At 58.3% G+C, this 22,501-nt stretch overlaps 2 protein-coding genes across 3 annotated transcripts; one reads left to right on the forward strand and one right to left on the reverse strand.

Annotated features, from left to right (window-relative positions):
• The first annotated feature begins 6,696 nt into the window (after nucleotides 1-6,696).
• Nucleotides 6,697-9,320, forward strand: LOC150042764 (BICD family-like cargo adapter 1). Of its 2 annotated transcripts, none has more exons than XM_090324111.1 (3): nucleotides 6,697-8,763; nucleotides 8,907-9,027; nucleotides 9,107-9,320. In XM_090324111.1, the coding sequence occupies exons 1-3, from the start codon at nucleotides 8,594-8,596 to the stop codon at nucleotides 9,242-9,244; spliced, it is 429 nt and encodes a 142-aa protein (XP_090180237.1). In that variant the 5' UTR covers nucleotides 6,697-8,593; the 3' UTR covers nucleotides 9,245-9,320. The 2 variants fall into 2 exon arrangements, with proteins under 2 accessions (XP_090180237.1, XP_090180238.1); XM_090324112.1 differs by having other exon boundaries at nucleotides 6,699-8,763; nucleotides 8,907-9,005.
• Nucleotides 9,247-11,376, reverse strand: Abhd11 (abhydrolase domain containing 11). The gene is made up of 6 exons (XM_090324114.1): nucleotides 11,235-11,376; nucleotides 10,984-11,119; nucleotides 10,292-10,465; nucleotides 9,927-10,097; nucleotides 9,633-9,814; nucleotides 9,247-9,501 (listed from the first exon to the last, which is right to left on the reverse strand). Exons 1-6 carry the CDS (start codon nucleotides 11,348-11,350, stop codon nucleotides 9,369-9,371), a joined length of 912 nt encoding a protein of 303 aa, XP_090180240.1. The 5' UTR covers nucleotides 11,351-11,376; the 3' UTR covers nucleotides 9,247-9,368.
• Between the last annotated feature and the right edge of the window lie 11,125 nt (nucleotides 11,377-22,501).

The raw sequence follows: 22,501 nt of genomic DNA on the forward strand, positions 1-22,501 counted from the left end.
CCCCGCCACGTTCGGCGAGGCCACGCCCACAGACACGCCCGGCAAGGCCACGCCCACAGCCCCGCCACGCCCGGCAAGGGCCCGCCCACGGCCCCCCAAAGACCACGCCCTCCGTCTCGTCCACCGGCCCCTTTCCACCCGAGACGCGCCCACTCTCCCGCGAGGCCGCGCCCTGCCCCAACGCCACACCCACACGCCCGGCCGCGCCCACGCCCGCAGGACCAGGCCTCTCCCACCGAGCCCGCAGTCCACAGCCAGGACACAGGCGGGCGGGCACGCGCGCGCGCGCACACACTCAGAGTCCTCCCCCACCCTCCCTCTTCTCCCACCCTCTCATCTGGATGCAGGCCCTGGCCCCCTTTTCCCAGGTGCGATGCTGGGGATACCTCTTCTCTGTAGCTGGAGGCCCAGCAGGTGGCAGGATACAGGTTGCTCCTCCCTCTCTGCCACCTCCCTATCCCCAGGTCCTGTTTTCTGTCTAAGAACTACAGGCAGCTCAACCTGGGCTCCTGCTCCCTCAGCGTTCAATGCAAAGACTCTAGTAACACATGGGGGAGGTAGTGGGGTGCAGGGGCAGATGACCTTCTTAGGCTCCAAGCATAGCCACCCCATGCCCTCCTAGCCTCCCACCTCCCAGCTGTCCCTCCTGATCCCCTCAGCATCGCTCTGGATCTAGGCCAGCCCGCTGCTGTCCAGCGGTGTCCAGGGCTGGCACCTGTCCCAGACTTGTGGCTCAGGTTAGCTGGCTGGCAGGCAGGCTGGGGCTGCTGGTCCAGTCTTCAGTGGGGCCCCTGGCCCCAGACACTGGATGTGGTCTGGCACAGCCAGACCGTCTGACACCTGAGGAACAGGGCCTCATTGGTAAGGGGTGTTCTAAGGGGTTCAGGGGAACTTCCTGCGTCTAGGGGGAGCCCAGGGACAGACAGGACAGGATAGGGACCCGCTCCTGTCCCCTGACAACTGGGCATGTATAACGGTAGAGTGAGAAATGAAGAAAGACATAAAGGTGTGGTAATCACCCATGGCTCAGCAAAGCTTGCAGAGGGCCCATTCTGTACTTGGGGAGCCCTGGATAGTGGGGAGACAGGGTGAAAAAATGAGAAAAAGGAAACTGGGGGCCTTTCTCGACAGAGACATTGCCAGGGACTGTTAGGGAAGTGGGGTTATAACAGAAATAGGCACATTAATCCTGCATGAAGGAGGGGGATAGGGTGAGGGAGAATGGCTAAAATGGAGCCCTCTGCCTGGAGAAGGAATCTGACGGGCCACTGGCAAGTCTAGGTGGGCAGAAGAGGGAGGCTTCAAATGCTGAGCTTTATTGTGCAGAAAATAAGGAACCATGAGGGTCCAATTTTCACTATTATTTTTCTTTTTTTGTATTACTGGAGTGTGAACACAGAATCTTTTTTTTTTTCTTGTCGATCGCGGGACTTGAACTCTGGGCTGGGCATTACCCCTGTTCTCTTCAGCTCAAGACTATCACACTACCCCTAGAACCACAGTTCCACTTCTGGTTTTCTAGTGGTTAACTGGAAATAAGAGTCTCATGGACTTTTTAGGCCCAGCTGGCTTTAACCGTGATCCTCAGATACATAAAAATTAAAAAATAAAATAAATGAATAAACAAAACATACAAATGTCTTGTCTTTTCTTTTTTGACAGTCCCCTTGGGGCTTGAATTCAGGGCCTAAGCACTGTCCTTGGGCTTTCTCAAGGCTGGCATTTCTGGCTTTTTCTATGTATGTGGTACCGAGGAATCAAACCCAGTTCTTCATGCACGCTAGGCAAGCACTCTACCACTAGACCAAACTCCCAGCCCCCAAACATACCAATTTCTCCTCTACTTCTTCCTCCCCCCCCCCCCTCTCTCTCCCTTTCTCCCTCCCTCCCTCACCACCCCCCCTTCTAGGATCCATGGCCTCCCCACCTGCTTGCTTGGCAGGTGCTCCACCACTTGAGCTATACCAATTGCCCCTCCTGCTTCTGCCTCCTGGTACTGAGACTACAGGTCTGCGCTACAATCCCCAGCTTAAAGTACACCAGTTTTGTGAGCTACAACAGGGTCCTGGTGCTGGCCATGTAAGGAAGGGAGGACTGGACCCTGAGCTGCTGTTTTGGTGTCCTACAGTAAAATCAGGCTGTAGAGAGCAGGTGGGGGAGTCAGTCTGGAGAGAGGAGCATCTGAGGTCTCTTCATCCACACCCAGGGGAGCCCCCAGACCCGGTGTGCAATGACTGAGGGCTGCCTGCCAGCGGGGGACTTGGGAGTGGAAACTGTGGGTCATGGTGCAAGAAGTGTGTATGTGCGTGTGTGTGTGTGTGTGTGTGTGTGTGTGTGCACGTGTGTAAGACAAGGCCTGAAGACAGGCCCAGGACATTTACCACCAGGTGAAAGATGGGGATGATGGATCCAGAGCAGCAGAAGCTTCTGGCCTCCAGCCTGCACAGGCTTGGGGCTGATGAGGCCAGTGGGAAGGACTGAGGAGGGATTCTGAGTTCTGGGGTAAGGAAAGGACTGAGGGGGGATCCCGGGTTCTGGGGTGAGGGAAGGACTGAGGGGGGATCCCGGGTTCTGGGGTGAGGCAGGACTCAGGGGGGATCCGGGTTCTGGGGTGAGGGAAGGACTGAGGGGGGATCCGGGTTCTGGGTGAGGGAGGACTGAGGGAATCCGGGTTCTGGGTGAGGAAGGACTGAGGGGATCCGGGTTCTGGGGTGAGGAAGTACTGAGGGGATCCGGGTTCTGGGTGAGGAAGCACTGAGGGATCCGGGTTTTGGGTGAGGAAGGACTGAGGGGATCCGGGTTCTGGGGTGAGGAAGTACTGAGGGGATCCGGGTTCTGGGTGAGGAAGCACTGAGGGATCCGGGTTTTGGGTGAGGAAGGACTGAGGGGATCCGGGTTCTGGGTGAGGAAGCACTGAGAGGATCCCGGGTTCTGGGTGAGGACGCACTGAGGGATCCGGGTTCTGGGTGAGGAAGGACTGAGGGATCCGGGTTCTGGGTGAGGAAGGACTGAGGGGATCCGGGTTCTGGGTGAGGAAGGACTGAGGGATCCGGGTTCTGGGTGAGGAAGCACTGAGGGGATCCGGGTTCTGGGTGAGGAAGCACTGAGGGGATCCGGGTTCTGGGTGAGGAAGGACTGAGGGGATCCGGGTTCTGGGTGAGGAAGGACTGAGGGCATCCGGGTTCTAGGGTGAGGATTGACTGAGGGGATCCGGGTTCTGGGTGAGGAAGGACTGAGGGGATCCCGGGTTCTGGGTGAGGAAGCACTGAGGGGATCCGGGTTCTGGGTGAGGAAGCACTGAGGGGATCCGGGTTCTGGGTGAGGAAGGAATGAGGGGATCCGGGTTCTGGGTGAGGACGGACTGAGGGGATCCGGGTTCTGGGGTGAGGAAGCACTGAGGGGATCCGGGTTCTGGGTGAGAAAGGACTATGGGGGATCCGGATTCTGGGGTGAGGAAGGACTGAGGGGATCCGGGTTCTGGGTGAGGAAGGACTGAGGGGATCCGGGTTCTGGGTGAGGAAGCACTGAGGGATCCGGGTTCTGGGTGAGGAAGCACTGAGGGATCCGGGTTGTGGGTGAGGAAGGACTGAGGGGATCCGGGTTCTGGGTGAGGAAGGACTGAGGGGATCCGGGTTCTGGGGTGAGGAAGGACTGAGGGGATCGGGGTTCTGGGAGAGGAAGGACTGAGGGGGATCCGGGTTCTGGGGTGAGGAAGCACTGAGGGGATCCAGGTTCTGGGTGAGGAAGGACTGAGGGGATCCGGGTTCTGGGTGAGGAAGCACTGAGGGGATCCGGGTTCTGGGTGAGGAAGCACTGAGGGGATCCGGGTTCTGGGTGAGAAAGGACTATGGGGGATCCGGGTTCTGGGGTGAGGAAGGACTGAGGGGATCCGGGTTCTGGGTGAGGAAGGAATGAGGGGATCCGGGTTCTGGGTGAGGAAGCACTGAGGGGATCCGGGTTCTGGGTGAGGAAGGAATGAGGGGATCCGGGTTCTGGGTGAGGACGGACTGAGGGGATCCGGGTTCTGGGGTGAGGAAGCACTGAGGGGATCCGGGTTCTGGGTGAGAAAGGACTATGGGGGATCCGGGTTCTGGGGTGAGGAAGGACTGAGGGGATCCGGGTTCTGGGTGAGGAAGGACTGAGGGGATCCGGGTTCTGGGTGAGGAAGCACTGAGGGATCCGGGTTCTGGGTGAGGAAGCACTGAGGGATCCGGGTTGTGGGTGAGGAAGGACTGAGGGGATCCGGGTTCTGGGTGAGGAAGGACTGAGGGGATCCGGGTTCTGGGGTGAGGAAGGACTGAGGGGATCGGGGTTCTGGGAGAGGAAGGACTGAGGGGGATCCGGGTTCTGGGGTGAGGAAGCACTGAGGGGATCCGGGTTCTGGGTGAGGAAGGACTGAGGGGATCCGGGTTCTGGGGTGAGGAAGGACTGAGGGGATCCGGGTTCTGGGTGAGGAAGGATTGAGGGATCCGGGTTCTGGGTGAGGAAGGACCGAGGGGATCCGGGTTCTGGGTGAGGAAGCACCGAGGGGATCCGGGTTCTGGGAGAGGAAGGACCGAGGGGATCCGGGTTCTGGGTTAGGAAGGACCGAGGGGATCCGGGTTCTGGGTTAGGAAGGACCGAGGGGATCCGGGTTCTGGGTGAGGAAGGACCGAGGGGATCCCGGGTTATGGGGTGAGGAAGGACTGAGGGGATCCGGGTTCTGGGGTGAGGGAGGACTGAGGGGATCCGGGTTCTGGGGTGAGGGAGGACTGAGGGGATCCGGGTTCTGGGTGAGGAAGGACTGAGGGGATCCGGGTTCTGGGTGAGGAAGGACTGAGGGGATCCGGGTTCTGGGGTGAGGAAGGACTGAGGGGATCCGGGTTCTGGGTGAGGAAGGACTGAGGGGATCCGGGTTCTGGGTGAGGAAGCACTGAGGGGATCCTGGGTTCTGGGTGAGGAGGCACTGAGGGGATCCGGGTTCTGGGTGAGGAGGCACTGAGGGGATCCGGGTTCTGGGGTGAGGAAGGACTGAGGGGATCCGGGTTCTGGGTGAGGAAGGACTGAGGGATCCGGATTGTGGGGTGAGGAAGGACTGAGGGGATCCGGGTTGTGGGGTGAGGAAGGACTGAGGGGATCCGGGTTCTGGGTGAGGAAGGACTGAGGGGATCCGGGTTCTGGGTGAGGAAGGACTGAGGGGATCCGGCTTCTGGGGTGAGGAAGGACTGAGGGGATCCGGGTTCTGGGTGAGGAAGGACTGAGGGGATCCAGGTTCTGGGGTAAGGAAGGACTGAGGGGATCCGGGATCTGGGGTGAGGAAGGATTGAGGGGATCCGGGTTCTGGGGTGAGGAAGGATTGAGGGGATCCGGGATCTGGGGTGAGGAAGGACTGAGGGGATCCCGGTTCTGGGTGAGGAAGGACTGAGGGGATCCGGGTTCTGGGTGAGGAAGGACTGAGGGATCCGGATTGTGGGGTGAGGAAGGACTGAGGGGATCCGGGTTCTGGGTGAGGAAGGACTGAGGGGATCCGGGTTCTGGGTGAGGAAGGACTGAGGGGATCCGGGTTCTGGGTGAGGAAGGACTGAGGGGATCCGGGTTCTGGGGTGAGGAAGGACTGAGGGGATCCGGGATCTGGGGTGAGGAAGGACTGAGGGGATCCGGGTTCTGGGTGAGGAAGGACTGAGGGGATCCGGGTTCTGGGTGAGGAAGGACTGAGGGGATCCGGGTTCTGGGTGAGGAAGGACTGAGGGGATCCGGGTTCTGGGTGAGGAAGGACTGAGGGGATCCGGGTTCTGGGTGAGGAAGGACTGAGGGGATCCGGCTTCTGGGGTGAGGAAGGATTGAGGGGATCCGGGTTCTGGGTGAGGAAGGACTGAGGGGATCCGGGTTCTGGGGTGAGGAAGGACTGAGGGGATCCGGCTTCTGGGGTGAGGAAGGACTGAGGGGATCCGGGTTCCGGATGAGGAAGGACTGAGGGGATCTGGGTTCTGGGGTGAGGGAGGACTGAGGGGATTTGGGTTCTGGGTGAGGAAGGACTGAGGGGATCCGGGTTCTGGAGTGAGGAAGGACTGAGGGGATCCGGGTTCTGGGTGAGGAAGGACTGAGGGGATCCGGGTTCTGGGTGAGGAAGCACTGAGGGATCCGGGTTCTGGGTGAGGAAGGACTGAGGGGATCCGGGTTCCGGATGAGGAAGGACTGAGGGGATCCGGGTTCTGGGTGAAGAGGCACTGCGGGGTCCGGGCTCGGGTGCGCTGTGAGGGCAGCGTGGTCCCCACTGAACACCTTCGGGTCTTTGGCTCGTATCAGGACCTGAGCTGCAGGCCTCGGCGCTCGGCTGGCTCTTGCTAGGGTGATGCTCTACGCTAAGAGCCAGGCTTCCAGCGCGGCTTTTCGCTGGTTACTGTCACAGGCTTCTCCTGGGGAATAGTAGCCTTCGCCCGCCGCGCCGGGGCTGGGGACCGGGGTCAGGGCCCCGCCTCCGGGCGAGTGCGCATGCGCGCGCCTGTTCTGGGCGAGTGCGCATGCGCGCTCCGCCTCCGGGCCAACCCGACCGGACCGGCTCGCGTCCTCCCGCTCTTCTCGCGGGATCTCCGGGCCTGCCTGCCCTGTAGATGGCTGCGGTGGCGTCGGGGACCCGGGTCCCCCGGGGAGGCCCTCAGGTGTCCGTGGGGCTGATCGGGACCTGGAGGCCGGCCGGCCCCGGGGCGCCCAGCCGTGCGGAGCCCGGGGCTGTGCGCTCTTGCTGGCATTCTTCCCCGTCGTGGCTGGCGCTCTGCCCCGGCCGCAGCTCCGCCTGCCCGGCCGGCCGGGCACCTTCACCCTCAGCTGTGTCTCCTCAGGCTGCAGGCCCCGTCCAGCCGACCGCAGACCCCCTCCGGGATGGAGAGCCGACATGCTGAAAATCGCATCCGCATCGCAGCGCTTCCTGCTGAAACGATGGTTTCCCGACCGGTGGCTGCGCGAGGTCGTTCCCCGAGGGCAGACAGGGCCGTGGCTCAGCCCCGGCCTGGCCCGAGCCCCTGGCCCGAGCCCCCGGCCCGGCCACTCCTCCTCTCACGCAGCCCTCCAAGTTCTTGCAGGCCCCCTCCCTGTCAGCATCCCTGCTTTTGGTCCCTGGAACTTGGCCTAGCAGAAGAGTCCTTGCCTCGTATGCACAAAAACCCGGGGTCCAATCCTGGGTACCACATTCGTAGAAAAAGCCCGAAGTGGTGCTGTGGCTCCAGTGGTAGAGCTCTAGCCTTGAGAAAGCCCAAGGACAGTGCTCAGGCCCTGAGTTCAAAGCCCAGGACTGGCAAAAAAAAAAAAAAAATCCCTACCTTTGCCCAACAGTTAGCCTGCCAGTCTTCCTGGCATTACATTTTAATCCTCTCTTCGGGCGTGCCTTATCCTGCTGGGACATCTAACAGCTTTCACCTGAGTTTCTACCCCACTCTCTGCTGTGGCCTTGGTCATCTCAAGTGCTCCCCTAACACCCTCATCTCTCCAAGTACTACCTCCTCACTTTTGTCCAGTACTCAGTTTTGTACTCAGAGCTTTTGCTGTACACTGTCTGCAGTCTGTACACATGCCTAGAACAGAGCAAACGCTAAGTAACAATGAGCAGAATGTACAAAGAAGTCTCCTTTCTGGAAACATCTGGAAGCCCACTGGCAGTCAGGCCTCAGAAAGAATGGCATGGGGCAGATGCCAAGGAAGGCCTGCAGGACCGAGTAGGACCTGTAGTTAAAGGGACCCATGCTGAGTCCACCTCAGGACTCCACCTCAGGAGGGCTGGCTGCCTGCAGTGTACTTTCTGCCAACAAGAGCTAGGTGTCCTGGGGCCGGGTAGAGTGGTAGAGTGCTTGCCTACCATGCAGGAAGCTCTGGGTTTGAGTCTTCAGAAAAAGCTAGAAGAGGTGATATGGCTCAAGGGGTAGAACACTAGCTTTGAGAAAGCTCAAGGACAGTCCCCAGGCCCTGAGTTCAAGCCCCAAGGCTGCCCCCTCCCAATCTCATTGTCTATAGTTCTCCCTTCTCTAATACTTCTTTTTGGGGGGCAAAAAATGGGTGGGGGATTTTGTCAGGTGAAATCTAATCAAGGGTAAGGTTTTCCTTATTTTGGAGAGCTGAGGTTTAAGTTTTACATGGGAAGGACACATGCATGGCTAGCAGAGCCAGCCCTCTGAGGGGCTGTGACCCCATCTTGGCCATCCCTTGCAAGCACATGTGGGGTGTGAAGCACCCCTAGTGGCAAATATCAGCTATCCAGGGCAGGGCAGTTTGCTCCTTGCCCAGGGCTGGCCAGCTTGGGGTGGGGCCTGCCCAGGTGTGCCACACCTGAAACAGTGCAAAGGGCCCTGTCCTTCGCTTGCTCCACCCCACTGACCAGAACCTGTCACCAGCTTCTGTCTCTGTCCAGGGCCTGCAGTGCAGGGTAAGTGTTCAGAACCCACAAATCTTGTCCCTTCCCTGAGGGCTGGATGACTCCCCTCTGTGGGGAATAAAATGCCCCCCTAATGCTGCTGGTCTTTAGGTCAGGCCTTGGCACTCTTCAGTACGGCCCAAGTCTCCCTGCTGTCTTCTGTGTGCCTGGACACTGCAGGGCTCCACTCCTTCCTCTAGTGTCCCAGCCAGGATGGCAGGGCCCAGGCTGGGTCACCTCACCCAGCAGGCTCCAGACCAAAGGCCCTCCCGTGCCACACTCCAGCAGGGCCCTGAATCCCAAGTGGCTGGCACGCTGGGGGACATCCAGACAGGGCCTGCCCTGGACCAGGCCCTCCGGGAACGGGATGAAGCCATTGCCAAGTGAGGAGGCCAGGGTAGGGAGGCTGGGGCGGGGAGGCTGGAGCTTTCCTGCTGCAGAGAAGCCACCAAACCGCTTGCTTTATTACGAAGGCCTGGACTGTGGCCAGGGCCCAGCCTCAGGCTGCTACCACTGTGGCCTGCAGGAAGCAGGCAGTGGAGGCTGAGCTGGACACATGCAAAGCCAAGCTGAGGGAGGTGGAGACCCAGCTGCTGGAGGTCCTGGAGGAGAAACTCCGACTGAGGCAGGAAGTGGAGGCCTGGGAGGTAGGGCGGGGATGCCCGTGGAGCCTGAGGGGCCCGGGAGTCAGCTGGGGCTGCCCCTGAACCTGCTCTCTGCCCCCAGGAGGACATGCGGCAGCTGGTGAGACAACAGGTCCAGAGTCAGCTGCAGAGAGAGTCCAGGGACACCCACAAGGACCCAGGCCCTGCCAGGAGTCCCCAGGGCCCGTTCCTCTCTGGCTGGTGGGGACACTGGTGGTGAGAACTGAGGGCCAGACTTGGGGAACACTGTCTTTATTCATTAAAGCCGGCAGTTCCCCTGCCTCTGCACCCTCATACCCACTCAGTGCCTGCCTGAGTTGTGTGTCGAAGCTGGGGTCTCCATCTTAGGCCAAGAAGCTCTGGACAGCGGCCATGAAGTCCTGCGGGCGGTCAGCATGAACCCAGTGCCCAGCGTCAGGCACCGTCTGCATCTGGGCCCGGGGGAAGAGCCGTCGAATCTCAGGGTGGTGTCTGGGCCTGTCCACCGCAGACAGGATGAAAGGAAAGGGACACAAGCAGAGGCTGAGCGGGGAGAGAGGCCAGCGAGTGCCCAGGCCTGTTCCTCAGCAGGGGACCGAGGCCCTCCTCCCACACCCAGGCTGGCTTACTGCACAAAATCGGAGTTCCCCCCGAGGAGGAAGAGGGCAGGCCCGGGGTAGGACTGCTGCTGAGGAGGGAAGGTCATGATCTGGTCCAGATGCTGGGCCAGGGCATCCAGGTTCACCCTCCAGGAGAAGTGCCCGTCCACCTCCACCAGGTTGGTGAGCAGGAACTGCCGGACCATGATGTCCTGTGGGGGCCTGGCAGTTATGAGGTGCTTCCATGAGCCCTGGGGGCGGGAGCTGCGCTCAGGCTACGGTGGCATGTCGTGTGTGTGTGGGGGGGGGGGTCTGGGCTGTCACCTCCACCATGGGTCTGAGCTGCTCGTCCACCAGTTTGCGGGCGTGGGAGCGGGACACCTTCTGTGGGATAGCGATGGCTTTCATGGCGGCCACGTAGTCTGCGAAGTGGGAGACGGATGTGGTCGCCGTGGGGCTGATGTCCACAGCCATCAGACGTTCTACCAGGTCTGGCTGTGGGGACAAGGGTGCTGGGGAGGCTCGGGGCAGGCACAGTACGCTCCTGGGGAGACGGGGGCTCTACGGGCCAGTGATGCCCCCAAGCCTTAGGTCTCCAGAAGTCTCCCAGTAGGCCCAGCGCCATCTGCTGGGCACCTCACATCTACACTGGCCTGGAGTGGGGGGGGTCTCACAGAGGGCGGGCTCACCCTCTGCAGTGCCATCAACATGGCCGTCTTTCCTCCCATGCTGTGGCCAATGAGGACGCTGGGGACCAGATCCAGCTGGGGTAGCAGGTCCTGCAGGTCCTGGCTCATGGCCTCATAGCTGGCATCTGGGCTGTGGGGACTGTCACCATGGTTCCGAGCGTCCACCGTCAGCACCTAGGGAAGTGAGAAGGGGCAGTGCTACGGGTGCTGAGTGTTGGATACTCCTGACAGCCATGAAGACTGCAGAGGCAAGGCTGGAGCCCCACACGAAGCTGGTCGCTCCTCCACAGAAGGCAGCCAGGAAAGCCAGGCTCAGAATTTCCAACCGTTGGAGTGGGTAAATGGGATCCTGCCATAAGGAGTGGTGAGCAAGAGGAGCTGGACGCTTTCTTGTGAGGGTGCAGGCGAAGGCTAGCTCAGTCGTGGAGAAGCAGGTGGAGATGTCATACGAACGGATGACATAGAGCCCGTGGCTCCCGCCTAACCACGCGGTAGGCGGAGATCGGAGGAGCGGAGGTGCACAGCCCGCATGGGGCAGCCAAGTCTGGGAGACTTAGCTCCGGTGGAGCAGCCAAAAGCCGGAAGTGGTGGAACCCCAGCCCACGAGGGCGGCTGGGGGGACGTGGACGAGGGTCCCAGCCCGGGCACGGGCCAAGCCCCGCGCGTCGCAGCCCCGCCCGCCCGAGGCTCACCCGGCGGCCCGTCAGCCGGGCCACGGCCTTGGCCACCGAGGAGAAGTTGGTCTTGCTGCCGAAGAGCCCGTGCAGGAAGACGACGGCCGGCAGGGTCGGCTCCCCGTCCAGGAGCTTGTAGGACAGAGGCAGCGGCCTGCGGGCGGGGGAGACGGGGAGGGGTCGGCGGCGCGGAGGGGGCCCGGGGCGGGGACGCGGGCCGGGCGGGGAGGAGCAGCGGAGGACTGCGGGGCCCCGCGCCCGGGACTGACCTCGGCTCGGCGCCCCCGCGGCCGCCGCTGCTGGGCGCGACCGGAGCCCTGGAGAAGAGGGGAGCCGGGGACCCGAACGCCCCACCGGGGGCCCAGGCGCGGACTCGGCGGAGCATGCCGCACGTCGGACAGCCCGCACCGCGCGGAGGACGTCCCGCAGGCCCCGCCCTCCACAGGCCACGCCCACTCGCGAGCGCGGCCACGCCCACTCTCCGCCCCCCAGGCGTCTCCGCCCCCAGCACGTAACCTTACGTAATCCTTAAAACGAACCCGGCTCCGCCCGAGGCTACGCTGCCAATCCGTGACGTCACCGCGCACGGCCCAGCGACTCCGCCCGGCCTCCTGGCCACGCCTTGGGCGGAGCCACGCCAGACTTTCCCAGTCTCGCCCGTCGGGGGCTGCGTTCTCGCGGGATTTCAGCGCGGCGGCGGTGCCCCGGTTGTGAGCGGGGCCTCCATCGCGCCGGGCGCTGCGGGCGCTCGCCGGTCCCGCCGGCGCGGCTCCGGTGGCGGAGTCCTCGGCGTGCTGCCGGGCCGGGTGCCCCCCCCCCCCCCCGTCACCCCAGCGAGCCGAGGAGCGGGGCGGCCAGGTCCCTGGGACTCTGTCTCCAGTGAAGCGCCGGGAAGCTGGACGCGGAGCCGGGGCTGACGGGGCAGGAAGCCCGGGGACAGCGCCCAGGCCGGGTTCCCTCCCGACACACGCGCGGCCTGCATCAGCCGTACCGGGAGAGCCGAGTCCCTGCCCGCCCTCCACCTCCGATCACCCGCCTGGCGAGGGCGGGCCTCGTGGAGCCGAGTTTGCACCCAAGTCCGTTCTTCCTGCCCCTTTACTCCGGCTCTCCTACGACTCCTATCCCTAAGGGGCCTCCCTGTCGGGCTCTTCCCGAGGTCCCCTAGCGGGCGCTCTGTTTTCAGGCATTAATCGCGGGTCTCAGCCGTCTAAGACGTTGGGTCCTCCACTCTGTGCGGTCATGCCGGTGCTGGGGCTTGGACTCAGGGCTTTTTCTCTCCACGCTGGCACGTGAACCGCAGCTGCACTTCCGTTTTTCGATCATTTATTTCCAGGCTAGATTCCAGCCCTGGGATCAGACCTCAGTCTCTTGAGTAGCTGGGATGACGGGAGTGAAGCCATCTGCGCCTAGCGCGTCCTTGTTGGGTGAGACGGGATCCAACAGGCCCCTGCCTCCTGGGTGCTGGTCTTACAGGTGTGCGCCACCACTCCCGGTGTGCCCTGAACGTCTCTTGAGCTTCGAGATAACTGCCACCTCATCTTTCCCGAATGTCCTGAGTGGAAATCGACTCCACAGCAATGGCCTGCCTTGGTTCCAGCCTCCTGGAGGACTGGGATTAGATTTGGGTTATCTGATGCAAAATGCATTAAGTCATTTTACTGAACAATCTACAAGAGATTCCATGGTTGTTGGGCTGGGAATGTGGTTCAGTGGTGGAGCCTGCCTAGCAGGAGGGGGGCTGGGGGTTCAGGGGTACCTAGGCATACTTAGGCAAAGCTTAAGCCAGGCTCCGCTACAGCCCCATCCCACCCCTGCAGAGGGCACGGCCCCTCCGCCTCCTCCTTGGGGTCAGAGCTGAAGCCGTCCTCTGCTTTTCCACTCCAAGGCCTCACAACTCTGAGCCTAAGGGGACCCAATGGTGTTTTGTTCTAACCCAAGCTCACCAGGGACTCTAAATGCAGCTGGTGCTATCCTTCCTTGCCATGAGATAGTGGGGACACCTGAGCCCTGGTGGGGCCTCGGGGCCTCGGAGGAGGTTTTGTGTATGTTGGTTTTAGTTCTTTCCCCTGTCAGCATGGTAACACTAATTGCTGCTGTCACTACCCCCCCCCCACCCCATATGTTTGAAGGCTGGATAATAACAGCATCGGGGTCCACTGGTAGGGGTGCTTGGGAGGAGAGGGAGAGCTCCGGAGGGAGGGGGGGCCTTGGCGTGGAGGTTTGCAGAGCTGGGACTGGGGCACAGAGAACCAGCTGGTGGTTCCTCAGGAGACTGAGATCTGAAGCACTGTGGCTCAAAGTGAGCCCAGCGGGAAAGTCTGTTGAGACTCTAGTGAGCCGCCAAGAGGCCATCCGTGGAGTTATGGTTCAAGTGGAAAGAGTGCGAGCCTTGAGCAAAAGAGCCCAAGGGGTAGCAGCCTCCAGCCTCTAGCATTCGAGCCCCAGTACCTGCACAAGACAGAAACAACAACAGAGTTTCTGATGGTGCTGGCAGGCTTTCTGCGGAGGGCAGGTGACGTTTTCATGAGGGACGAGGAGGAGGAAGGGGAAAGGGTGGGTGGCAGCCAGGCTCACGACCCTCGGCCGTCTGTCGGGAAGCTGAGACTCCCGGGTCGGGGAGGGAAGTGGGCCGAGGACGGCGGATCCCCGCCTGGTCACGGAGCGGCGCAGGACAGGGCCCAGCAAGCAGAGAAACCAGCTGGTTTCCAGGAACGCGGTCCCGGAGTTGGTGAGGGAGGGGCGTGGCTTCCCGAGGCAGGGGCGGGGCTTGCAGGGGCGGGGCTTCCCGAGGCCCCAGGCGTGGCTTCCCGCGGGGCGGTGCTTCCCGAGGCAGGGGCGGGGCTTCCCGCGGGGCGGGGCTTCCCGAGACAGGGGCGGGGCTACCTAGTTACGGGCCGGCTCTCCGCGTGCGGCCCGGCGTGGGGCCTGCCCCCGTGGACTCCGAGCACAGTGCTCGGGTTTCATCCGCGTCCTGGGTGGGGATCGAGAGCTTCAGGGGCGTGGCCCCCGGCGGCGGGGACCCCGGCCCCGGCGGCGTCGGACGGGTTAAGGCGCCGAGGCGGCGGAGTCCGCGCCCGCACCTGGCCCGGTATCGGTCACGTGGGGCCCGGGTTTCGCCCGCCCGGCCGCGCGGCGACAATCGGCCGCTGTTGGCGCCCGGTCGCCATGGCGACGGGAGTGCGCCTGGGAGGTCACGGGCGGATTCCTGCCCGCCGGCGGGGCCCGGGCCGCCGCCCGCCGGTGACCGCCTCCCCGGTGATCGCCCGCCGGCTCCCCGCGGCCCCGGGGCTCCGCGGCCGGGCTCGGGGCGCTCGGGGCGCCGGGCGGGGTTTCGGGCCCTGTTTTCTGCCCTGTCGTGTGAACCAGGCCTGCTTCGGTGGCTTTTTGCTTCTTGATTGGAGATGTGGTTGCCCGGGCTGATTTTGAAGCGGGGTCCTAGGAGTTTTTATTTTTATTTTTTCCCCAGTCCTGGGCTTGAGCTCAGGGCCTGAGCACTGTCCTTGGACTTTCTCAAGGCTAGAGCTCTACCACTTGAGCCTCAGCACCACTCCTGGCTTTCTTCTATGTATGTGGAACCGAGGAATCGAACCCGGGTCTTCATGCATGCCAGGCAAGCACTTTAACCACTAGGCCAAACTCCCAGCGCCAAAGAACAGATGGTGGGCAGACTTTTAAGGAAGCTGAGGAGAGGAGGAAACACAGGAGATTGTGGCCAGTCTTTCACTTAAGCATGGACGCTTTGAATTTGCTCAGGGAGTGCTCTGCCTCTTGAGCAGTCTCGCAGACTCTTCTGCCTAGGCTGGCCTCCAGCTGCAGTCCCCCAGATCTCAGCACCTCAGGTAACGAGGGTTACAGGTGTGAACCCCAGGTGCCCAGCGTCCAGGCTGACCTGGGAAGGGCAAGTGGACGTGAGCTGAGGGAGGCAGAAAGATGAAAGGTGCGGAGCATATCAGAGTCAGAGTATACAGACTCAAAGATGGGGCTGAGGGGGGCAGGAAAGGAAGAGTGAGGCCCCAGGTGGGGCCTGGCCCTGTGGGCGCCAGTTCCTCCACTGGAGTTCTGCTCGGGCAGCTGTGCAAGGCGCCACGAGGGCGCCCAGTGAAGATTGACGGAGCCTGTCAGGTGCTAAGCCTTCTTCCTGGTGTCTCGATGATTGAATAATGTACCTCCCCAGCGGTACATTATGATTTCTGATCGCCTTAGAGATCAGAGAGGTCAGCTAATTGTCCATGAATGTACAGCATGAGATGACCAACAGAAAGTGCCTTGCGGGAAGAGAGGAGACAAGACAGAGGGCTTGGGAATGGAGGAGAGAAAGGCAGGACGGATGGGGAGGCCGGGGGAGGAGGAAAGCAGGTGGCATGGAGCCCGGAGGGAAGGTACCAGGTGGTGAGGAGGCAGAAACTGTTTTTGCTTTTGTGTTTCCCCCCACCCAGTCTGGGACTTGAACTCAGTGCCTGAGTGCTGTCTCTTGGCTTTTTTTTTTTTTTTCTCCTTTGCTAAAGGCTAATGCTCCATGACTTTGAGCTCATCTCCACTTCCAGTTTGCTGGTAGTTAATTGGAGATAAAGAGTCTCATGGACTTTCCTGCATAGGCTGGCTTTGAACTGCAACCGCCAACCTCAGCCTCGTGAGGAGCAGGTTGACAGGTGTGAGCCATCCCTACCCTGCTAGTTCTTGATATTAAAGAGAGTAAGTGCCTCAGACAAGGTGAGTATTGGTGGAGACAACTCAGAGGCCATTCCTGGAGGTGAGGGTAGAGGCCGTACCCAGTGGGGGGAGGGAACGGGGAAGAATCTGAGTGTGAATCTCTAAGCTGAGCCAATTCTGAGAAAGATCTTATTCTTGAAGCCCCAATTCTACTAGGAAAGAGGGGTTCCAGTGACTAGAGGGGAAGACACACAGTCATGCCTCAATCCTGTAGTCCTAGCTGCTTGGGGCTGAGCTGATGTAGGTTGGAAGCCAGCAATGGTGGAAGACTGAGACTCTTAGTTCCAATTCACTACCAAAAAGCTGGAAATAGAGTTGTGGCACATGTGGTGTAGAGTGCCAGCCTTGAGCAAAGAAACTCAGGGACAGAGCACAGGCTCTGAGCTCAGCTTCCATGACCCGCACCAAAACAGCCCCCTGTCTAGGAGAGACCCCCGAAGAGAATCTCCAGCCAGACATGGGGAGATGGTGTCTCAGGGGGTCTGTCGAGGACGCCAGGTGCAGCCAGGGGTGTGGGCCAAGTGGTAGAGATTTACACAGTCCGTTCAAGGATGAGGAGGGGTCCTCTCCAGTACCAGAAAAGCAGAGAGGGAGAGACAGAGACAGAGAGTGTCGAGACCTAAAGGTCAGAGTAAGGCTGTTCCTGGGGACACTCAAACTCCTCATATGCCTAACCCTCTCCAGGATGTCCGGTGAGGAGGCAGGAAGCAGAGGACAGGCGGCAGCCAGGAAGGAGGATGTCAGTCTAGAGACAACCAAAGACAGGTTCCCAGGAGACAGGACCGGGCAGCTCTGGCAGAGGTGGCACGTGCTCCACAGCTCACCTCGGTTCAGGCGAGGCTGGAGGATACCGAGTCCCAGATCAGCCTGGGCTCCCTCCCTGGGGCCACAAAGAGAAGCCAGCTGGGCATGGTGGCTCACACCTGTAATCCTAGCTGCTCAAGACGCTGAGATCTGAGGGTCCTGGTTCAAAGCCAGCCCCCACAGCAATGTCCCTGAGACTCTTACCACAGTCACCAAAAAGCCAGAAGTGAAGGTGTGTCTCAAGTGGTAGAGCAGGAATTGTAAGCAAAAATTCACAGGGGTAATACCCAGGCCCTGAGTTCAAGCCCTAGGACTAGCGTACAAAAATACACCTCTTAGCTAAGCTCACACCTGTAATCCTAGTGGTAGAGCGCTAGCCTTGAGTTGAAGAGCTCAGGGTCAGTGCCCAGGCCCAGAGTTTAAGCCCCACGACTGCTCCCCAATATGTGTGTGTGTTTAATGTGTATATATATATATATTTATTTTTTTAAATGTGTATATATATTTATTTTTTTGGTTGTGAGACTTGAACTCTGGGCCTGGATGTTGTCCATGAGCTCTTCAGGTCAAGGCTACCGCCCTACCCCTTGAGCAACTATGCCACTTCCAGTTTTGTAGTGGTTCACTGGAGGTGAGAGTCTCACAGACTTTGTGCTCAGGCTGGCTTTGAACTGAGATCCTCAGATCTCAGCCTCCTAAGTAGCTCGGATTACAGGCATGGGCCACTGTGCCTGCGTTCAAATTACATTTTTAGCACAAACAGTTCTTGTACGTAATTGCTTCTTTATCTTTCCTTTCTATTGGATTATTAAGCTTTCACTTACTGACTTGCATCGACTCTTTATGGTATAGAAACTTTCTGTAAAGATAATGCAAACATTTTTTATGCCTGTTTCTTGTTTATCTTTGAACCTTTTACTTCTGTATTAATTTTTCAGCAGACGGAACTGGAATTTGAACTAGGACTTTGCACTTGCTAGGCAGGTACTCTATCATGTGACCCATACCCAATTCTTTTTATCATTTTTATTATGATTTCAAAAATGTGTATAGAAGAACCTTTACCATCTCAATGATTCTTGAATTGTACAGTTCAGAGCTGTACACAGTGTGGTTAAAACCTGTAACCCTAGCTACTCGGGAGACACAGATCAGGGTCTTGTGGTTCAAGGCTAGCCCAGGCATAAAAAGTTCAGGAGACCCGCATCTCAACCAATGGCTAGGCATGGTGGTATGAACTTGACCTCCCAGTAATTCAAGGAAGCACAGATAGGAGGATCACAGTCCAGGCTGGCCCAAGACCCTGCCTTGAAAATAGCCAACACCAGAAGGGCTCACGCGGCAGAGCGTCTACCTACTGCAGTATTAACTATGTTCTCAATATTGTGTAAGAGACCTCCAGAATTTCCTTTTGCTAATCTGAAACTCTGCACTTCACTAAAAGCTCCACTCTTCCCCCTCCCAGGGCTGCTACTTTCTGTCTTTGGTCATCTGAGGAAACGCCTCCTCTCAGTGGAGTCCTGAAGTATTTCTGGGCTGTGGGTAGCCAAGGATCACGGAAGGTTTGAGCAGTTCATGGAGTTTGCGTAACTCTTGTTGCTTACTGAGAAACACTGCATTGTGTTTGTACCACATTTAGTTTGTGCATTCATCCATTGCTGAGCCTTCAGTTTTGTTTCTCGGCATGGTGCGTGAACAGGGCTGCGCATCCGTGTGTGTGTGTGTGTGTTCTACAGTCTGCCTTTCGGCTCTTGGATTGTGTGTGAAGGGGGTGTGTGGGTCGTGGGGCTGGAACCCAGGGCCTGGATACTGTCCCTGAGCTTTTTTTTTTTTAAACTCAAGGCTAGTGCTTTCTGGCCTTTTGGTGGCTAATTGGAGATCAGACTTCCTGCCCAGGCTGGCTTCAAACTGCAGTCCTCAGATCTCAGCCCCCTGGGTAGCTAGGATCACAGAAGAGTGAGCCACCAGTGTTGGCTGATTACACTTACAATTGTTGTTGTTGTTGTTGTTGTTGTTGCTGTTGTTGCCAGTACCAGAGCTTCAACTCAGCTCCTCAAGCTTGTTTAGCTTTCTTGCTCATGGCTGGGTTCTATCACTTGAGCCATGCCTCCAATCCAGCATTTTGCTGGTTAATTGGAAATATAAAGCCTCAATAACTTTTGCCTGGGTTGGCTTTGAACTGTGATCCTCAGCTCTCAGCTTCCCTGTATAATGAGAGCCTTTGCAGAGATCACAAAGGGAGGGAGGGAGGGAGGGAGGGACAGAGGGGAGAGAGAGAAAGAGGGAGGGAGGGAGGGAGGGGGGGAGGAGGAGGGAGGAAGAGTGCGCTAGAGAGCTGGAGTAAGTTCTCCAGGTAGCAACAGCAGCTGACACTACAAGTTCCTTCTTTACCAGCTGCGCCTGGCCAGCTTGACCTGGCACTGGTGACCTACCTTGGAACCTGGCAGGGGAGGGAGAAGGAAAGCCCCATCCCTCCTTCCAGACCTTGAGGCGGCCACAATAAACCCCGTGTTTGTTTGACAGCACAAGGAAGAGCTCAAACAGGAGTGGTGAGACCTTGGTCGCCTGGGGCCCAGGCAGGAGGGGGTCCAGGCAGAGAGATAGAGATAGAGATAGAGATACAGATAGAGATAGAGATAGAGATAGAGGGCGGGGGGAGAGCGAGTGCACGCTCCAGGCCTGTAAATTTGAGAGAAACACAGGCACTCTCTTCCAATCCTGCCATCGTCCTTTGTGTCTCCAGGTTCCTGCCTGCCTAGCTATGTATATGAAAGAATGAATGACAGGAATTAATTAAGCACAGACCCTGTGCCCAGCCTGGTGCCAGAAGCAAGTATGCCACCAACTGCTCTCATCTCATAGACTTCTCAGCAGGCCTGAGGCTGCTCACAGCGAGGCCGGGGGGCCTGGGCCCCTGGTGGAAGTCAGGAGGCTGGGGTCTGTCCAGTTGCACCGGCTCAGGGCAGCTGAGCTTTTCCTCAGTATCACTCAGTGCTGCTGATCTAGGCAAGGTGATTTTTGTGCTGGTCCTGGGGTTGGAACTCTGGGCCTTGCACTCTCTGCCTTTTCCTCTCAAGGCTGGTGTTCTACCACTTGAACCAGAGCTCTTCAAGTTTTTTTTGCTGATTAATTGGAGAGCTGACTTCAAATCTGGAAGCTGAAATCTCAGCCTCCTGAATAGCCAGGATTGGAGCTGAGCCACCTGGGCTCGTGTTAAACCATTTCATGCATGTGGAAGCTGAATGTGAAGGACTCTTTATGGGTGGTTTTGCTTCTGGTTTGTTCTCCTGGAAAGGACAAGTTAGGAGTGTCAAAATGTCAGGGAAACTGAGGTCCAGATTGGGGGTTTCCCAGGGAAAAAAGCAGCTAGACTAGACCTAGAGCTCAGGTCAACCGCCTTCCTGCTCAGGTGTCTCCTCCAACACCAGATGTCCTTCTCTTCTCCCTCGAGACTGTCTCCCTTTAGGTCCGGGATTCCAGAGAGGATTAAGAGGCTCAAAGCCAAGCCTAGCACCTGAGACCTTAAAGCAGGAGGATGAAGAGTTTAGAGCAGCCTGGGGTCTGCCTCAGAAAAAGGAAAGAAAGAAAGAATTCAGAGGGAGTGTGGTAGCTCAAGTCTGTAATCTTAGCCACTGGGAGGTGGTTCAAGGTTTGAAGCTAGTCTGGCAGGCTGGAGATGTTTCTCAGAAAGGCAAGTGGCGCATATTTTCTCCCATGCAGAAGCTAGACATGTAAGTTATATAGGATTCTAGGCACGAGTGCATAGAACAGTGAGACGCGTTCTTTTCCCCTCAGTCCTGGGGCTTGCCCAAGGCTAGAGCTCTGCCACTTGAGCCACAGCACCACTTCTGGCTTTTTATGTTTGTAACACTGAGGAATCGAACCCAGGCCTTCGTACATGCTAGGCAAGCACTCTACCACTAGGCCACGCTCTCAGCCCCCAAAAGGGGACACACTTAAAAGGGGAACATAAAGGCACAATGCCTGTGTGCATCTGATCATATAAAATAATATTTATTGAAATGAGATGGAGGGAAAAGAAATGGTTTTTTTCCCCTTTGTTGCTGTTTTCATTTTTTTTTAAATTTATCTGTCTTTTGGAGGGTAAAAGACACTCAGGAATGGAGGGACCCATGCCGCAGTGGTACTCACCAGACACTTGAACATGAACAATACAACTTTGGGTGGGGCCAGGAGGGAAGAACAGGGAGGGGGATGGGGAGACATTGCTCAGAAATAAATGTGCTCACGACCTCACCTGTGACTGTCACCCCTCTGTACAAAACATAATACAATTTTAAAAGGTTTTGAGGCCATCTGAACCAATCTCCAGTACTGACTGAGTAAATGAAGAGAGCAGTAGTGCCACAGCCCCTCAGTGGGTGCCTGGAGTTGGGAGCAAGCAGGCTGGCAGAGTCGGCCCCAGGAGTCCAGTCCACACCCCACAGGACGGGCGATCCTTCTCTGACTGCATCTCCATCTCCCTAATGTGGGGACACAGGGTGTGTGTGGCTGGTCGCCTGATGTCCAAGCTGTTCTCAGCAATCTGCCTGCCTGCAGGGCTCTGTTGGATGGCAGCACCAGAGCTGCTCCCTTCATTGGTCCCCAAACTGGCTGCTTGGGCAGGGGTAACTCAGGGGTCTGCCCACAGCCCCATTCCCTGACAGGACCCCAGAAATGCTGCCCTCTGCTCCCCAGCTCTCCCTCCAGCCCTCAGTCATTCTCTAAGCTGCTCTCTCTGCAAGCCTCCTTCAGAAAGCCCCACCCTTCACAGAGGGGGTTTCCAGTCCTGGGCTTGAGCTCAGGGCCTGAGCACTGTCCTTGGACTTTCTCAAGGCTAGAGCTCTACCACTTGAGCCTCAGCACCACTTCTGGCTTTTTCTGTGTATGTGGTACCGAGGAATTGAACCCAGGGCTTCTTGCATGCTAGGCAGGCACTCCACCACTAGGCCACGCTCCCAGCCTAGCCCAGCTTTTGTTTTATCTTTTTCTTTTTTTTCTGGTCAGTCATGGGGCTTGAATCTGGGCCTGGGCGCCGTCCCTGAGCTCTTCAGCTCAAAGCTACCACCCTACCCCTTGAGCCACAGTTCTGCTTTCCGTTTTCTAGTGATTAATTGGAGATAAGAGTCTCTGGGTCTTTAGTGCTCAGGCTTGGCTTTGAACCCCGATCCTTAGATTTCAATCTCCTGAGTAGCTAGGGTTACAGGTGTGAGCCACCGCATCCAGCCTTTTTTTTTTTTCCTCCTCAAAGCTGGCACTCTACCACTTGAGCCACAGCTCCATTTTCCGCTTTATGGTGAGTATATGAAGATAAGAGTCTCACAGACTTCCCTGCCCAGGCTGGCTTTGAACCTCTAATCTTAGGTCTCAGCCCACTTCCCAGAAATGGTTTTTCTGTAGCCTTCTCCAGGACTGAACTCAACAGCAGTCACCTGGCTGGGCCCCGTCTCGATCTTCTGGTAGTCCTGGGCCAGTCTGAGGGCGATTTTGCCCTGTACAGAGGGCTTCCCTAAAGTCTTCCTCCGCGTTGGGTTATCTGGTGATGTTGCACTGGCATTATCCCAGAAGTCCTTTTGTATAGTAGTGTATGCCTGTAATACCAGCTACTGTGTGCCTGTGGTCCTAGATTCTGGAGACTGAGACAGGAGGATCACGCATTTGAGGCCAGCCTGAGATACAGATGGAGTTCAAGGTCCATCTGGGCTGCATAACAAGACCTCTGTTCCCCAAAATATGTCAGTAAATAGGCAAATAGAGAGCATGTTGACTTTAGCTTGCCACAGTCAAAATCAGTTTGAGAAACAAATCCTTACAAACCATTTCAAGACCCTATGGGTCTGCGTGCTTGTGTCACCCAGGGGCCCAGAGGTCACCTAAGAACCCTCTTTTCATTTTGAGACAAGCTTTCCCTGGGGAGGAAAGGGGATTGCCCTGGACCCCACAATCCTCTGATCACAGGCAGAGCCCCATTTCCTCCTGCCTCTGCCTCTTGGTACCCTTGCAGCCTGGCTCATTGGTGCCA

Source organism: Megascapheus bottae, chromosome 34 (assembly GCF_031878675.1).
Source record: "Megascapheus bottae isolate mThoBot1 chromosome 34, mThoBot2.hap1, whole genome shotgun sequence".
In the NCBI taxonomy this organism is placed as follows: Eukaryota; Metazoa; Chordata; class Mammalia; order Rodentia; family Geomyidae; genus Megascapheus; species Megascapheus bottae.

Coding starts and splice junctions, on each gene's coding strand:
- LOC150042764 (XM_090324111.1), top strand. CDS start 8,594: ATGGCAGGGCCCAGGCTGGGTCACCTCACCCAGCAGGCTCCAGACCAA. Junction 8,764..8,906: donor CGGGATGAAGCCATTGCCAA/GTGAGGAGGCCA, acceptor TGTGGCCTGCAG/GAAGCAGGCAGTGGAGGCTG. Junction 9,028..9,106: donor AGGAAGTGGAGGCCTGGGAG/GTAGGGCGGGGA, acceptor CTCTGCCCCCAG/GAGGACATGCGGCAGCTGGT.
- Abhd11 (XM_090324114.1), bottom strand. CDS start 11,350: ATGCTCCGCCGAGTCCGCGCCTGGGCCCCCGGTGGGGCGTTCGGGTCC. Junction 10,466..10,983: donor CCCGGCTGACGGGCCGCCGG/GTGAGCCTCGGG, acceptor TCACTTCCCTAG/GTGCTGACGGTGGACGCTCG. Junction 9,502..9,632: donor GGGAACTCCGATTTTGTGCA/GTAAGCCAGCCT, acceptor TGCGGTGGACAG/GCCCAGACACCACCCTGAGA.